Source organism: Lytechinus variegatus, chromosome 2, assembly GCF_018143015.1.
Source record: "Lytechinus variegatus isolate NC3 chromosome 2, Lvar_3.0, whole genome shotgun sequence".
NCBI lineage: Eukaryota > Metazoa > Echinodermata > Echinoidea > Temnopleuroida > Toxopneustidae > Lytechinus > Lytechinus variegatus.
The window spans coordinates 9,667,710-9,686,506 of NC_054741.1; the positions used below are offsets into that span (position 1 = coordinate 9,667,710).

Below are 18,797 nucleotides of genomic sequence, written 5' to 3' on the forward strand. Positions count from 1 at the left end.
CTTGATCCATCTTCTTCTGGTGATATAATGGATCAACCATACAGTGAGATTAGGTGGTTTCAAACCGCCTCGATCACAAGAATCCCCGTTAAATTACGAGAACTTTTTTAGGCTGAAAAATACCCATGAATTATTCCTGCATTCACACCGCCCTGAAACATACCCCTTCGGGATAAGTTCCTGAAGTTACGAGCATGCGCAGTATGGTCTGATAAGCAGGCAAGGCGCGAGATTCAAAATCACTAGCCCAGCAGCCACCCACGGCGCCGCACCCAATAACACGCTAGGCTAAAAGTTCCCGTAATTTGCTTTCACATTGCCAAAATACCTGCGACCTTGGAAAAATCCCCGCGAAAGTTCTCGTAATTTCGCCAAGTACCTACTATTTAGCGGGTATTTTCTTACGAGGATATTACGCGTAGTTTGCTTTCACATTACTCGTGAAAGGGTATAAAAAACACTGATTATTTTTTTTTTAAAGACTGGTTTTAAAAGACTGGTCAATGGTCAATCGCGGGGTCAAAGGGTAGGGGTTTTTTTTCCAAAGCTATTTTCTTTTCTTGTTTAAGACAAGCCAAACGTGTTTAGGGTATGTTTTCCCCCAAGCTTTTTCCTCATTTCTGAGTGTTTTGTGCAGTAATGCATTTGTGTGTTTGGGCCCAAGACAAAACTTGTTTAGGGGTCATATTCTGACAACAACTTGTTTAGGGGCCATAATGTGTAAATGAAGCCAGCAAAATACTTGTTTTGGGGGTTATGTTGCATACAGAGAAAAACTTGTTTAGGGGGTTTTGGAAATTTGGTCACGCATGTGTACAGCAATACATTTGACTGCCCCCCCCCCCCTCGGGCTATGATGTTCCTCAATACAAGATGGCATGCAACAATACAGAAAATGACCTTGTTGACTCTTCATCCATTTTTATCACATACTTGCAAATGAATCTTCCTTACCATAAACACACTGTGTAGGGCCCTGTAACATAAAGCTTAATGATTAATCATACAACTGATTACACACAATGACCAATGCAATCAATTATGAAAGTAATCCCTACGATCAATCACTATACTTTGTGTACATAGCACGACCAGGAAAAACAAGAAAACATACATTTACGTGCCAGAAAGTCAAACCTTACATGTTTTCTACCAGTCTCAAGAAGCACTCTAATGTAAATGGAGCTGAGCCTTTTGAGAAGGGGGTGAGTACCATTTACTTGGACTGACACTTATTCACATTTTATTGAGAGTCCTCCAAGGGTAGTTGTAGCTAATTCTATACGTCAACATACTTCTTGAGCTTCAGATCTATAATAGGACTGAAAATTTTTGTTCGTTATGTTTGCATCAAGAAACTCTCACTCCTTAACATGCAGAAATCATTGTATGCAATTAATTAATGCATCTCAACGGCTGAAGATGACAATGTGCATAAGAGGTAGCAAGTTTTTAAAGGCAATATTGGAAAAATAAGCCAAGGCTACAATTTATTTTCAAAAAGTAATTTGACCTACATCTGGCTTATTTTCTATTTTTTAAAGTCGATTTCCACTTAAAATAGAGCTTGTTGTTCCATTAATCATGAATACTAATATGGGTTATACTTAGGAGCTCTGCGCGAGTGCACCTTGAGTTAGTATGGAAAAACACACACTGAAATTGCATGTGACAATTTTTCTCTGTGAAATGATCAACTAGTGAAAAGAATATACAAGAAGCCAAATGTCCAGTGGCAGTTTTTCTTTACGGTAAACTCGCACCGAAGGCTGCAGCATCCGCACACATTATAAGCAAATGCCGAGCCTACATCATCAAATTTCTTGAGATAAGTCTAACACAGGTCTCAGGTATGAGAACTCTTCAGTATGCAAGACCCATTCAGCTCCTAAAGCTTACAAATTCAGACCATTTTCATGGACTTTTTCATCTTCAAATGGGTCTTGATAAAAATCTAGCTTAAATTCAAAATTTCTGGATCACTCTCAGGTACGAGCGCTCATCGTTACACTCCTATCATTGGTCAATGGCTATCAGTGGCTCCTACAGTCTACAATTTCAGACCACTTTCAGGGGCGGATCCAGCCTTCGCCAATAGGGGGGCCCGGAATTTTTTTTTCAGCCGTATTTTCCCCGATCGGCCACTCGAATATGATATTTGCCGGGATTTTTGGTTTCTTTAAAGGGGTAGTCCTATTAGTCATTTCTTAGCTTTATTCTTATGAATAAACATAAATATATAATACCATAATCATTATTTATATAATGCGAGCGCGAAGCGCGAGCTATTTTTTTTTGGGGGGGAATCTTCTGTACTTTTTTCTAAAAGTTTTGAACATTCTGGGCAATCCTGAAAAAAGATGTGTATGCAAGTGAATTATTATGAACGTGTAGCGCGAACAGAAATGAACTGATGGAAAAGGTACTTTTACGAACTTGCTTGCAGTTAGCCATGAAGACGTTACATATTTTCAAAAAATCGAATAATGCGAGCGCGAACTGAAATTTTTACCTAAGAAATGGAAATTCTAAGCACTTTTTGTAACTTAACAGAATAGGTATATAACTAAAAGATTGGAGCGAGCGCGAAGCACGAGCAAAAAAAAACGTGATTTAGACCTACTGAACGAGAAACTATTCAAATTTTGTAAATTATGAAAAAGATGAGGAAGTGGGGATCTTCCTTACATTAATAATGCGAGCGCAGAGCGCGAGCGGAAAATTTTTATATACGTTTTGAGCTGATCGAAAACGTATTTGTTATGGACTGCTTGAACTTAGCCATGAAGACGTTACATATTTCAACATTCAAATATTGCGAGCGCGAAGCGCGAGCTGAAAATTTTTGACATTTCTACCTGAATAATGGAAATTTTAAGCACTTTTTGTAATCGTGGAAAGGATAAGACAAAAACTGAACATTTATTTATTTATTTTATTTATTTATTTCACATCTTTATCCAGAGTAGCCTGTTCAGCTTTATACAAACAAATATGTAAAATTACACAATATATACAATTAAAATATTCATTAAAAATCGCTGGTCTTCCACAGGGCTCTGCATAAATACCAAAAAACATATAATTCATAACATAAAGAAAACATAAGTAAAGAAAACATATATACACATCAAAATAAGATTTGGAATGAGAAAGTAAAAGGACATGGTAAGAAGAAAGAGATAGAGAGAGAGAGAAAGGGGGCAGAGGTAAACAGAGAGAGAGAGAGAGTTCAGGAGCAAAGGTAATTATGTAATATTTGACCAGTCAGGCATATTCTTATGAATAGCATAAGATAGCATAGGATAAAAACCAAATCGAGGAAGTGATCATGCATTTCTAATAAAACACAATACATTTAGCATGTGCTGTAAGTATGAGAAGTGATGTCATATTCTTATCTGTGATTGCATTATATCATTTTAGGAGTAATTTAAAGGAGGCTGGCCGCTTTTCTAGTCGCGTAGCGTCCGGAAGGTTGTTCCACTTTGTGGCACCTGAATAAAGGAAAGAATTTTGATAAAAAGAGGTGGAACATTTTGGGAGTCTCAAAATCAGTTTATTTGATCGTCTAGAGTTCCTCATTAGTACGGTGTCTAGAAGTACAATTCTACGTGAAAGTATAGGTGGGGCAAGTTCATGAATTATTTTAAACATTGTGCAACAGGCAGATTTCCAAAAGAGTTTGTCCAATGTTGGCCAAGATAATTTATTAAATACTTCATTGGACGGGGTTTCCCAAGTTAAGTGTGAAATTAAGTATGCTGCCCTTTTATGTAGGCGATTAAGGATATCGTAATTGACATCACTTCTCCCTGTCCACACATTGCAACATTATTGATGCGAGCGCGAAGCGCGAGCGGAAAAATTCTGGACACTCTATTCATGTTTTGTAAATCATGAAAAGGTTAAGCTATTGGAAATTTTCATACATTGATAATGCGAGCACAAAGCGCGAGCAGACAATTTTTTTATATTGTTATCTGAAACTGGATAATTATTTAAATGGAGAACAAGCTGCGTATCTGAATAAACGTGTGTTTGAGATATCGACCTAGAATTTGGGTATTCTAAATACCTTTTTTTTTACCATGAAAATCAATAAAGCGAGCGCAAAGCGCGAGCTAAAAATATATGATATTCAGATCTGAAAAGGGGTCACTTTAAGCTCTGTATTGCAAGCACTTTGTGGAAAAATTGCGAGGTGAAGAAGGATCACAGTTAAAACAGAGCTGATATTTTCAATTATTGTTACTTTGAGTTTTGACAAAGGACCGGGATATTCTATAAGGACATTATGTCATCATAAGAAAATGATGACTATCTTCCTATTTCTCTTCCTAAGCATGAGAGCGCAAAATCTATTAATATTATGGCCTGAAAATTGGACATTTAAAGCACTTTTGGAATTATGCATAAGATGCATGAGTTTAAAATCTATCAATGCGAGCGCAAATCGCGAGCAGAAATTTATGATTAATTGTCATCAAATGGTGATTTTAAGTAGTTTGTTTTAGAATTAATATTGAGATATACATAACTCACTAATCAAAATGCAAGCGTGCAGCGCTACCTGATACGTTTTGACAATCTGACCTAAATAGGGATATTTTGAGAACTTCATGGAATACAGGAAACTAATAGGTACCTGACAAATCAAATTTTGCGAGCGCGCAGCGCAAGCAGAAATTGTTAATATTCAGACCATAAAACAGAAATTTTCACACTTTTAAAAAATCAATTTGTAAATAAAACAAAATAATGAAAGTTCAATTTCCCAGCTGAAATATGTTTTGTATATTGACTTCAGAATTTGATATTTTAAGGTCCATATTGATCAAGATATCACCTAAAAAAAGGCAATGCGAGCGCAAAGCGCGAGCGAAAATTTTATATGCCGACATGAAAGATTAAAAAAAAATAATTTCCAAGTCTTCCCCTTATCTTATTTTATTCACTCATCTTCCTCCTCTTATGCTTGCCTTCCTTCTTTTCTCCTCTCTTTTCCCTTTTTCCTTTTTCCTTCCTTTTCCCCTTTTTTTTGCTCCGCCAATAGGGGGGGCCCGGGCCCCTCGGGCCCCCCCCCCTGGATCCGCCTATGCACTTTTGACAAAGTAGAGTTTGCACCTACAACATGTCTGTTTCTGTAGACTAGTGTATCTTTGGGTTACTGGTGTCGATCCAGGACTGCGACGTCATACTATTCAAGTGGGGGGATAAAACAATAGATCATTCCCCTTGAACGATAGATTCACAACATAAATCGACACCCATGCTTTTGGGTAGGGTAATGATAGCGGGGGTGAAGATTGGTATGTGAAATCAGAGAGACTAATTTTTCTCTCTTTTTTTCCCATGATAGAGTCAGAAACACCACAAGTTTGGCCCTACCTTTAATCACTGAAAACCCTAAACAATACCTTTCAACATCCAGACAATATTTACCCTCTCTCTATTCATGCCATCACCAAACAGTTTATTCAGTCTCATCTAAAGAAGGATTAACCGGTCTGCCTTTGATGTCACATGCATCATTGTGTCTTCAATTTTTTTTTTTAAGTTTGTGGCAGCTAATCAAATGTGCCAACAACTGTAAGAATGCTTCTTATAAATCATTCATTTCAATGACAGTATTGATAATCATAAGAGATGAAGTACAATGAATGAAGATATTCAAATGTTAGCATTTACTTTCTGAATGCTAAAGCAACTACAATGGAAAGAGGTGACGACAACAGCTAGTCTGCGGCAATAGACCCAGAATTGACACCATAATCAATATTGAGTCTTGAAACAAGTCTAGCTCAAGTTCACTGGCATCAATTTGAGATACTTTCAAAACACACATTGCACAATCAGACCACTTTTCACAGAGGGAATGGTTTATGCCTGCAAACTCGACAAAGAATACAACTGACTGACAGTGAGAATCATGAATCCCTTTGGAATTCACGGACCATGAAAAACCCTCAAAGGGAAAAATCGGTCAAGTGCAAGATTTCTCTGGAATATGAAATCACTGGCCTTGGATTAATGCAATGAAGTGCGGTTAATGAAAGTACACTTGGCACATACCGTATATGTACTTCTCTGGGAAATAACATTTGTTTACATTGGTTGCCCTTGGAATCCAATTCACCTCCATAAGCATAGTTAATTCACACTTGATTTGTGAACTCATGCGTACTCCTTTTCTACAATAAATACAGATACACATGTATATATACATGCATTATTTACAATTAGACACCATTCTCACTACGTTCCTAAAACTAGTTTACTGGAAACTAGTTTAGTGGAAACTAGTTTAACGCATAGTAAGGACGGTCGAAGCAGTCTTGGAAGTGATCTTTCAAACCAGTTCGGTAAACCACCTTGCCATGTAGTCTTCAAGATCGCTTCACCTAGGTAAACTTCTTTTAGCACAAGTGAGGAAACAACCGTCTTCGGGAAGCAATCTTCGCACATTTTGAGCGCTCTACTCCAAACGACAGGTGTAGAATACCTACGCTGTAGTTTCAAATTTTGCGCGAAACGTGTCACCCCACTTAGAGCATTCCCATAGCAACAAGATCGCTTTACGTGAAGTGATTTTGAAAACTACTTTCGTTTGATCAAGTGGGAATGCTAGCAAAGTGATCTTACAAAACTGGTTTCCTGAATCGGTTTCCAGTAAACTAATTTAGAAAGTGTAATGAGAATGGCCTCTTACAAAAGGGTGTGTCCTTAGATTCAATGAATTATGCTAAGTCATTGCTTAAACTCCAGACCCTCAATTTAATATTTCAAATGCAAGACCACTTTTTCATAGGGTACAATAAAACAGCACAAATGGAAAAAAATGGCACCAAATGGTCAATGAGATGGACATTGAGGCCACTTGATGGGGCATTCATGGCCATGGCCTTTGATGGCCTGGGATTAATCAAAGCCATAAAACTCGAGATTAAGTTTGGATTAGTTGTAAGTTTGACTTTACCTATCTCCATCAACCCTCTACCTCCGATCCAGTGAATTATCCCAATGAGAACAAATCCAAGCGACACTTTGCAGCATTTTACCACATATTTGTAAACCGTTTTATTTTCATAGATTTATTTGCTCATTTGGAAGCCAATAAGATGACACTTGTAAGTGAAACTGCTGACTATTTAATTAATGACATGCTCCCAAGAAGAGTGGTTCATGAAGATTTTGTTGATGATTTTTGCATATAGATGTTTTAAGCTTCTGAAAATCCTTGCTTCTGATTGGCTAAAGACATATACGCATCTGACCTAACAGTGAAAATCACTGAGACTTGTCATAACAATCTCCCAAAGGTTTCTCTTATGAAACCTGAAACAGAGGGCTTAATTCTGTCCAATGCCATCAAAGGACATGGCCTTCGAACCCCTCATGATTGGCCTTGATGCCCCCTCTGATTGGACATTGAAATTTGTAGCGGTCTTTTCTTTTTCCGCTTTAGCTGTATTATAGAAATGTGCTCTGTATGAAAAACTTATCTTTACTTTAGGCAAGGAACACACACAAACTTCTACACAGAATGTACAATGCCAAAGCATAATAACAATGTTGCAAGACTAAAAAAAATAGATAATGTGCAGTTCTTTGATCGCTCACCTTATTATCAATGATTGCATAGTGACACAAGCTGTGATGCCTTGCAAACCTCGACTCCACATTTTTATGAAGGGTAGAGAGGTCGATGGATGGGAAAATGGAGAAATCAATCTGCGTTTGAGAGTGAACATCGGGTCGACAGAACATATTACTTCTCCACTGGTTCCTGTCTTCCACCGGACAATAGCAGTTCTCGCATTTGACCAGTCCTTTTGGGAAAAGAAATAGAGTTGAATTGAAGTTAATTTAATAGCATTTGCAATGTATGTCTTCATTCAGTTCAATTTTTTACAAGTAGAAAATAACAAGCCTTTGGAGTTTAAGTAGGCCCTACAGGTATATAATCATAACAAAAATAGATAAAGCCATGGGTCAAAATATTTACATCAAATTCAAGCAAACAAGGCATTCTGTAATTCTGTTGTAGGTTTCAACACAGCTGTACCTACAATACTCAGCAAGAAAATTTGTATTTCACATTTTCTCTAACAAAAGAAAATACATAAGGGTGATTTCACTCTTCTGACGGTCAAAATTGACCCTAAAATTTGGAAAATGGAATACTTTGAGGTTGCCATCTCTTCAAAAGTTGACCCTAGATCTGCCACAAACAGTTTTCAAGAACAAATGAACATCAATATTTTACATACAGAAAAACAGATATGCTTTCACGGCATAATTACTAGTTAAGCAAAAAATACCCCTGAAATGAAAGCGATAGCCCCCAAAATTCAATAATTGCCCTGATACATGTGGCAAAAAAATAGCCCCTAGAAATAAGAAACATTTCCTACCCTATATCTATCTTACCATTTAATTTGTATGGTGAATCAGCTACATGTCTACCAGCACTCTTGACTGTGATCTTCAGCCCATCATAAGACTGGTAAAGACGATAACGTACGATGAAGGTGCCATCATGACGATCGAGCATCTGTAGGTAGATACGCCCTCTGTTTCCGTCTATTGGCTTTATAGAAACTTCAAATGCATTACTGCCCGGTGAATACGTGAAACTGTAAAATGAAAGATGCAAGGAGGAAAGTATATAAGGTGCTTCTGATGAAATGCCTCATCTCTATTTTGTATAAAATCAACAAAACCTGAACTTTTTTTAGGACAAATAGGAAGTCGTTAACTATCTGAAAAGACAATAAATAAGCGAGTATCTTTTGGGCTTCATCGAACAAAAAGAGACTCGCATCTTTACTTTTTATATAGACATGTCATTAATCAATCATATTTGTGATTAAAAGTAATATACAAGACAACAGTGATTCTGTATTGAGAGACACTTTGTTTTTACTTTAAGTGATGAATAATTATTGTCATCTTTATCTTAAATGGCAAATTAGAATACTTGAAACTGTCATGTTATATTTCCTTTTCTCCTTGGTAAAATAGAAAATGTTGTAAATACTAGAGGAAATGTACATATGAATTATCCCCCTGGTGGGTAGCCTACATTTTGTAAAATGGAAATTGAGAAGCATGTCACTATATAGGGGGAACGGGACCCTGTTGCACAAATGTTACAATTATGATAACTTTGCCATGCAATGGTATCTTTCATGGAATCCTTGATTTTGATTGGCTGATGAGCATTTTTACCATGGTAGTTACTATTGGATGGTAAAGTTACCATGATAGTAACTTTTATGTAATGGAGCCCAGATCTGTTAGTTTTAGATTTGCTCCTCAAACAATTGATCCTACAGAAAATTCATAAATTAAGCTAAACATAAATCTCAAAAGTTACTTTATCCTTCATTCTAATCCTCTCATCATTCTCAACCAAAAGACCTTATCACAGCCCTAGCCTTCATATTTTAAGAGAAATTGGCACCTCTAAGGGAATTGTTGTAGGAGTAAATAACTTGTTACCAATCAACTTGTTGTGCACAATAGTACTCTAACCTTCTGTCTCATTTCCACTGACTTTCCAAGACACATGCATGTGTTGATCCATATTCATATAACCTTAATAGTTCAGCTAACTACATAGGCCACCATACACATGTAGATGATTACAAGACTTTATTTGGCTTTAAGAATTTTTGTTTATCATGAAACTACATGTATAAGCCAGTTACAACCATGGACCTGTTACATGTTACAACTAAGGTATCCCAAGGTTTATCTTTATTAAAGGGGAAGTTCACCCTGAAGAAAACTGTGTTGTAAAAATAGCAGAAAAAATGGTAAAAAATATTGGTGAAGGTTTGAGGAAAATCCGTTAAAGAGTAAGAAAGTTATTAGAGTTCAAAGTTTTGGATTTGTGACGTCATAAACGAGCAGCTGCCCCATGTGTTATGTAATATAAAATGCATGAATTTCAAATTTTGTATGGTTCCTGATGACTTAATTTTGTTTTCTATTCATGATCGGGTGTGAAATGATTTGTCTATTGACATACAAAAGGTACAATGATAACCATTTTCAATTTTCTGAGAAAATGACATTTCATTGATTTTTTACCATTCGCTATGTAGGAATGCTGCTCGCATGACGTCACAAATCAAATAATTGAAATTCTAATAACTTTTTAATTACTTGATGAATTTTTCTCAAACCTTCGGCAATATTTTTTATTATTTTTTCTGCTATTTTTACAATATTTTTTTTGTCAGGGTGAACTTCCCCTTTAAAATTTAGTGGCACTTGGCCTGAACTAAAACAGGACTTCAAAAACTTTTTGACACAATCTACTCGAGTAGGGCTTTAATGGCAGGTTGTAAACACAAGCTGGAGCAAACCTGGGCCCATTAACACTATAAGCTTAGCAATGATTGTAGAACTAATTCTTACAGTTGATTGCATTGACTACAATGTAAAATCAATCATGAAATCAAGTTAAGATTGATCATTATTCTTTGTGGTACATGCTTCTCATTGACTCATCACTGGAAGTGATCAATTTCCAGGTTCAAGCGAGACGACTGAATACATAATAAACATGTTGGCACATGGTGACAGACTGTCACTTTTGTCTGAGGGGCGAGTTCAAGTGATTTTCTTTAGCTAGAATTCCACACATAACAAAAATCATATTACAGCACCGACAGTCTACTGTACACAAGCAAGTTTTCATCAACACTGATAAATTTCAAAAACATTCCACTGCACACCACACCGTGCAGTTTGACACAAGGGATATAAAACTAGGCCTACGCAAAATATCTGCACCAAAAACAGTCAAGCAGGCCACTGTTAAAGGACAAGTCCACCCCAACAAAAACTTGATTTGAATAAAAAGAGAAAAATTCAACAAGCACAACACTGAAAATTTCATCAAAATCGGATGTAAAATAAGAAAGTTATGGCATTTTAAAGTTTCACTTATTTTCAACAAAATAGTTATATGAACGAGCCAGTTACATCCAAATGAGAGAGTTGATGACATCACTCACTCACTATTTCTTTTGTATTTTATGATATGAAATATGAAATATTTTGATTTTGTCGTCATTGTCATGTAAAATGAAGCTTCATTCCTCCCTGAACACGTGGAATTCTATTATTCTAACATTTTGTGCTTCAGGCAAGGAGGTCCTAATTGTCAAATTCGTAAAAATTGAAATATTGTATAATTCAAACAATAAAAAACAAAAGAAATAGTGAGTGAGTGACATCATCGACTCTCTCATTTGGATGTAACTGGCTCGTTCATATAACTATTTTGTTGAAAATAAGCGAAACTTTGATATGTCATAACTTTCTTATTTTACATCCGATTTTGATGAAATTTTCAGCATTGTGCTTGTCTGATTTTTCTCTATTTATTCAAATCAACATTTTTCTGAGGTGGACTTGACCTTTAAATATATGTCAAAGAATCTTATTTGAGCCCTAGCCCCTAGAAAATGATAAAGAACCCTGTAAAATCCTCTTTCACTGAAATGTTAAAGCTTATCTCATATTGCATATTTCAAAAGTAGACTGTGAAAGATGCCCTTTAAAATTAAAAGTTCAATAATGTTTCCCCCGCCTAATACATTTCCAAACTGGCAGAAGAAGTTATTTTAGATTTATATTCCTACAAACCTCAACAAAGTTACTCAATCGCTTCAGGTGGTAATTGGACACCACCTAAACCAGCTGAACCTTACAGAGTTCAAATGAGACAGACGGAAATATGCCAGACTGAAAAAAGGGCAATAAACTAAGACTCTTATTAAAGACAAAGATATAAATCAACTTACTTTGTGCAAAAGCTTACAGCTATAAAAGCTTTACAAAAGCAGCATGCCAATCAATTAATATTTGTAGGAAAAAGAAAACTGTTCCTGAACACTAAGGATATGTCATATTTTATCTTTGAACATGATTTTCCTTCACCCAAAACAGGAACATGACAAGGGTCAGAAGAACCAGTCATACAAGAAAAACCAGGAAAGCAGAAAACTGTCAATCGTGATTTAAATAAACATAGTCATTCTGAGTGAAGTATCAAGCAGTTCATTTAAGAGTTAATTTATTAAACTATATTTAAAAGCAGTGAATCTAGAAAACAAAATACTAATATAAATGATAGACAGTCAATCAATTTGGAACTAAAAGCTTTAAACTGATTAAAAAGAAGGATGGGGTAGAATTTCAATTTAATACATTTTTTTCTGTTTAACATCCTATTTTGAAATTTTATGATAGCCAGCCCCCATACCCCCCCCCCTGATGGGAGGGGGATTAATGTGTTGGTTTGCTTTTTTCTTCTCAGCTTAAGTACAATTTATTTTGATGGTGTGTAAGATTTTTCATGAAATAGTTAGTAATATGTTTGTTACAAGTCGGACTTTTTCCTCTCTCTGTTAAAATGAACTTTGTGTTGGGGCACATTTGCTCAATAGTGGATGAATGTAAAACTTTTATTTGGGATCTAAAAAGGAAAATCTGTCTACAATAACAAACACAGTGTAATGTTTGAAGCTAGAATATGTTAATTCCCATATCAGACATCTGAGTTGGTCAATTACAAAACCATATTACCCTAGATTGACAAAACCGTATTGACCTAGATTTTTTGAATACCAGGAAGGGATAGGTATATTTTTCGAAATTTTGGTCTCTATGGCATATTGACTTTGCATGCAGAGACGATGCAAAATATATTTTTGTATTTTCCCTGGTCTCACATCCGGGCATTTCAGGATGGGTAGAAAGAGATACACTTCATGATGATCTGCTCAAACAATATACGACATGACAGTGGATCAGGGCGCTTGATATGCATTCCTATATCATATTTGGTAAAGTGCAGAGGCTAGACCCTGATACAATAGAATCCTATTCTTACAAGAAAATATATTTTATTTTCATTTTTGCTCTAGATGTCTGATTTGGATGATAATAAAATATTGACTGGCTCTTCTTTTGGAGAACATCTATATATTCCCCTTAAAAAAAACATATTGCCCTCATCTAAAGACTCAGTCAAATACCACATTATTGCTGGCAACATATTTTATGTTCTCTTCAAGGCCAGTCAATAACCCATTCTACATCATGCTTGTACTGCAATCACATACAAAAAATTTAAAAATCTGACCATATTATGATACTTTTTAAACTACATATACATGTATGGGTTATCTGGGGTGTAGCAAAATTGTATATGGTTTGCAAATCGCAATGGACTTCCATTTATGTGGTTTCAGAAAAAATAATAAAGAAATGACCCTAAATTATCTTTAATTCACATTTTCATTAAAGCAAACCTGGGTAGATCATATCAATACCGATAAACATCTTTGAAACAGTGATACATCTTTATCTTCTTGTCTTTTTAAAGATTTAAGAGTTGCTTATACATGAAAGGTGCACAATCTCAAAAGCTTATGGAAGAGATAATCTCTACAAGATTTAAGAGTTACTTTTACATGCAAGATTCGCACAATCTCAAAAGCTCTCACATTTTTCAAAACGCAATCACAAGAGACATGGAGATGTCATGGTCTATGGTCTAGCAATGTCTACAAAATCTACATGTGTTTAAAGGGAGTTTAGAGATCATCTCTACCAAAACCTCAAGATCTTGGATAAGTAAATTGAACCATTTAACTTGTGTCTCCTTTTGGACTGATTTTCTGAACAGGTCCTCAGAAGAGAAGGGCAGTCTTCTGTGATTTCCAAAAGCAAATCTGTTTTGCTGCATGTGGACAGCTTTCATGCAAATCAGTGAATTGGAGAATTATTGAAAGGGGTATGGGATTTAAATGGCACCAATAACTCAACAGGTGGATATTGTAAAAGGGATATGCATTATTCAATGATCTACTTTGCATTCAATTTACATAGGAGTTAAGTAATAAATGTGACAGGTAAAGTAAGGAGCCTCCGTTCCCAGCATGGATGTAACATACAGTATCTTTAAAAAGTTACAAGAGCATAATAGGAATGAGCAAGTTAGGAAAAAAGGTCTTAACTGGATTATTTTGAAATTTGATTGCTCCCCCCCCAGAAAAAAAAGAAAGTAATGATATTTTTAAAAGTTTCGCTTATTTTTTGCAATAAGAGTGATATGCAAAACTCAGTAACATGTGGATGACACAGACGATATCCCTCGTCACTATTCTTTTGTTTTTTATTGTTTGAATTATACAATTCAATTTTTTACAGATTCAAGCATAAGGACCCACTTGACTGAACCATATATGTATTAAACAATGCTTATAAATTCCACATGTTCATGGAGGAATTAATCATGGGCTCCCAATCCCATGTTTGTATCTAAATCTGTAAACATGCACATATATTTTCATGACTGATTGAAAAATGAAATTTGATTGATTGAGAAATACCATTAAAGCAAATATGTACTGCAATTTAGCATTTTAATAATTTTACAAGATGCCCACTCATCAAGTATAACTAACTAAAATTACATAACTCAGAATAAGTGAAAGGATATTAAGTTGAGATGCCAATATTTACATTGATCAATAGGTTCAAGAGCTCTATTCTAATGTATTGGGCTGTGGAACTGGTAGTTTAAGTTGAAAAATCAATAGGAAAGATTTTTTCAGGGATTCTTTGGAGTAATCATGGAGATGGGGCAACAATGGGATAGTTTGGTAATTCAGTTAAAGTGAACAATAGCTTTGTTATTGGTACAATACAGTAAAAGGATACAAAATAAACATGCATTGTAGAAAGAAAGGGCAGTGGTACCAATGAGGGAGGGAGGGGGAAAGTCAGCAAATCCCCATGACTCCACATGACTTTTCTTTTAAGGGGAAGTTCACCCTGAAGAAAAGTTTGTTGTCAAAATAGCAGATAAAATGATTTAAAATACTGGTGACGGTTTGAGGAAAAACATTAAAGATAGTTATTAGAATTATAAGTTTTGGATTTGTGACATCATAAACGAGCAGTTGTCCCATATATTATGTAATATAAAATGCATGAATTTCAATTTTTTTTAAGGTTTGTGATGACTCATCTTTAAAATGTTTTCTTTTTAGAAACAGGTGTGAAATGATTTGTCTATCGATATATTGGAGGTATAGTAAAAACCATTTTCAATTTTTTTGAGAAAATGACATTTCATTGATTTTTTTTACCATACAATATGGAAAAAAACTACCTGCATTTGACGTCACAAATCAAATTATTTATTCTAAAACTTTTTTTATACTTCAATGGATTTTTTTCTCAAACATTCGGCAATATTTTTCAATTATTTTTTCAAGCTTTGCTATTTTAGCAATAAACTTTTTGTCAGGGTGAACGTCCCTTTTAGTTACTAAGGAACACAGAGAGGAAATGGGGGAAGAGGACTGGGACATGTAACTCTTTAATTCCCCAAATGTCTTAATTAAGAAACGGCAATTGATGTAGTCTGCCTTGCTCTCCCCCTCCCCCCCCCCCCCCACCCTTCATTCAGATCAACCTGGCACAACTTTAATTTGCAGAGAAATTGTAATGATACATGCATGTAAAAGGTCCTTCAAACTTCTCTTGATGGAATTGGATCATGAAAGTACCCAATAATAATTCTCTCATTCATTGGATGTGGAGGAAGAAAAATAGATTAGTTCAGCATTGAAACAAATATACAGTGTGTCCCAAGAAAAAATGAAACCGAGAATCATTGATAATTTATCGCAACTTTATCGATCACAATAGACAAATTACCTATTATTAGATCTAGACTATCGACACCCATTTATTTAATATATTTTCAGCCTATCATTCCAGCACAGATCCGGGGGGGGGGGGGGGGGGCAAACCAAAATGCAATCACATATTTCCAATATAAAAAAATGCCATCAAACTAAAGGCCCCTTATTTTCAGTGCTGGCCTGGCTTCTTATTTTTTTGGTTCCCTCATCATTTTTTGGTCATGCGGTCTGTATCTTTTAATGAAGACTTTCCTCTTATTTACAGATTAATATAGCCTAGGCTAGGCCCAGGGACAAAACTGTACCCCCTAATGTCAATTGCGGCTCACAATCACATTAATGTTAAATCTTAAATTTAGATTCAGCATACCGGTAATACTCACTTATTATTTTCAAAATCAACAGCCTGAATGTAGAAAAACCTCGCAGGAACAACAAAATTTGTTTCCAGACCAGGTCCAAAAACCAAACTTTTGAACGGGCAGGCAACACGCTCTCGATCGTAACCGGTCACAACATCTTTAACAGCGCAGCACACAAGGATCAAACACATGAACACCACCCCGCCAGACTTTCGGCTGCAATGCGAACCATTTTCCGTGATGATAACGTTAGTCAGCTGCTTCTAAAAATCTATGTCTTTCAGCATTTCATCTAGCTTAAATTGAGAGTATGTATTGTGGAGACCTCGGCTGCCGAGACCTCACAGAATAGCAATGCATAAACAGTGTGTTTTGATCAGTCAACCTTTTGATCCGTTGATGATAGGAATGGGTAAACAGAGAACTGCTTCACAACTTCGAGAGAACGGCAGTCTTATCAATCATCACCAGCTGTCAAATTAATTCTTCTGCTGCCGGTTTATTCAACAAGAGCTGGCGCTATACACAAATATCGGAGAACTCTTAGCACAGGGATTTAAAAAAGGATATTCATCGATCTTTTATCTTGCAAATAATGTTGACACCAACGTGTGCACGTGTATTAAAAATACTTTAAAATTAATAATCTGAGGCATAATATATTGAGGAGCAAATGACGCTTGAGCAAATGTCATGGAACCTACATCGCTTTTTATGAACGAAACACCGAATATTGATTCAATTTTTTATTATTTAAATTTCCACTTCAATTTATTTTTTGAGCGACTTGTGTATGACGCATAATTAGGTGATCAAGCTGAATGATTTAATCTACACTATTTCCCCTTTCGTTTCAAAACACATCAAGATCATATCAACAAACGTGATGATAATTATTGGAGACAAAATTATTTGTGACATCAAGAGTGTAGCTGATCAGTCGAATCGAAAAAAAAATCACCGAACTCAGACATGTCAGATAAAAAAAAAACTATTAAAAATTGAACTTACTGTAAACGAATGTGTAAAGTATTGTGTTCAATATAAGATTTTCATTACGTTAGGGATGGCTCAATCGATAAATCCTAAACCGAAGGTAGTGCATTACGGTTGAGAGTCATATGGGACTGGGAATCTGAACACATTTCTAATTGTACAATTTAAATTTAAAATAAAAATTTAATTCGGTTTTATCAAAATATAATTATACTTATCAAAATTAATTCACAATCAACTGCGTTACTATAACGGATAAAACTCAAGAAAATGCAGTACCCATTATCAAACCGATTACACTAAGGAAAAATATACTATGTTTCAAAATGCATTATCATTATAACAACAAAGTGAAAAAAAAGTGCAGGTTAAAAAAAAACACGGTCAAACCAAAGAAACCAATCCAAACCGACCAATCACATGCCATTGCAAATAAACTCTTAGTCTATGAGGGATCGATTTTGTTGGTGTGACTGTAAAATCATAATCCACACCGTAGAGGAGATAATGTAAAATATGTAAAGTAAAGGGGAAAATCTGAAAATATGTGTACAAAACAAATGGAGTGTTGTCCACAAAATCAGCCATTTTGAAGCACGTTTGCCAATTTGAAGATCCACATAGTAAATACAACAAGACTTTTTAATCGTCCATAACTTGCTTATTTCATAACCGATTTTGATGAAACCTGTTTTTAAATTGTTCCTCTCATTTTACTCTTTCCAATACAGTGGTGGGGGGGGGGGGGAGTTGGGCTCGTTGACCAACAGGGAAGGTGTATGGGCCAAGTGCACCTTAAAGTAAAATGCAATATTTTTTTATATTCCATTAAGTAAATGGACAATGTAAGTTTGATAATAAAGGATAATAAAAGGGCCTATAAAGAAAATGGCTATACTTGTGCACCCTATAAGTCGACCCCAGTGACATTGAACTTAATGCTGGTATGAAACGTAATAGGGAATAGGATCTTACCAAGTTAATATTTGCAGAAGGTTGAGCGTTTAGAACTATATATTCTACAGTTCAAGGCCTATTAAGATACAAATGAAATCTAGGACGGATATGCAGTATTTTATTTCATCAAGGAAAATTGATTTGTAAGAAAGTAGCACATTATCAAGACAGTACAGGATGGCTCACACGAAGTTGTAGTTGAAGATACTCTATTAAAAAGGGAATTTCGCTTTGTTATAGGTCTATATACAGTATCAAAAATTTATTTTGATAAACCTACTTATTTTGGGGATGATGGAAAATGCGTATACTTGAAAGGGTAGTAACGAGAAGAAATCCAACAGCCTATTATGAAACATGATGTTTAAGCAATCACAAAATGAAAGAGGCTATTTTTGGACATGTGCACTCGCGAGTGAGCCAAAAAATAAAGACATGAATTTATTCATTATATAAATATTTTGGCCTGTCAATCGTCAACTGAGTCATATCAAGAAACTTCGATACGAATCATGATATGAAAGAGGAAATATGATTTTTCTTATCCGCACAAAATGTATTTTTCGGAGGGGTACATAAATCTCAGAATTATTTATCACACAATTCGGGCTGTAAAGCGTAAATCAAGCAAGAGAATTCGAAAAAAATATGATGTTGAAAATGAAATAGGTCTAAATGGTGATTTATCGACAAAATATTAAGAAGTTTTATTCCCCCAGAGACATTGACATTCGTCCTT

General features: G+C 35.4%; 1 protein-coding gene across 1 annotated transcript in view; it reads right to left on the reverse strand.

Annotated features, from left to right (window-relative positions):
• Positions 1-16,580, reverse strand: part of LOC121407261 (protein O-glucosyltransferase 2-like) — a 41,893-nt gene extending 25,313 nt beyond the window's left edge. Inside the window, 4 exon segments of the mRNA XM_041598238.1 lie at positions 7,624-7,832; positions 8,434-8,639; positions 16,127-16,310; positions 16,313-16,580. Of these exon segments, the coding sequence (XP_041454172.1) occupies positions 7,624-7,832; positions 8,434-8,639; positions 16,127-16,310; positions 16,313-16,337 (624 nt within the window). The 5' untranslated portion in view covers positions 16,338-16,580.
• Between the last annotated feature and the right edge of the window lie 2,217 nt (positions 16,581-18,797).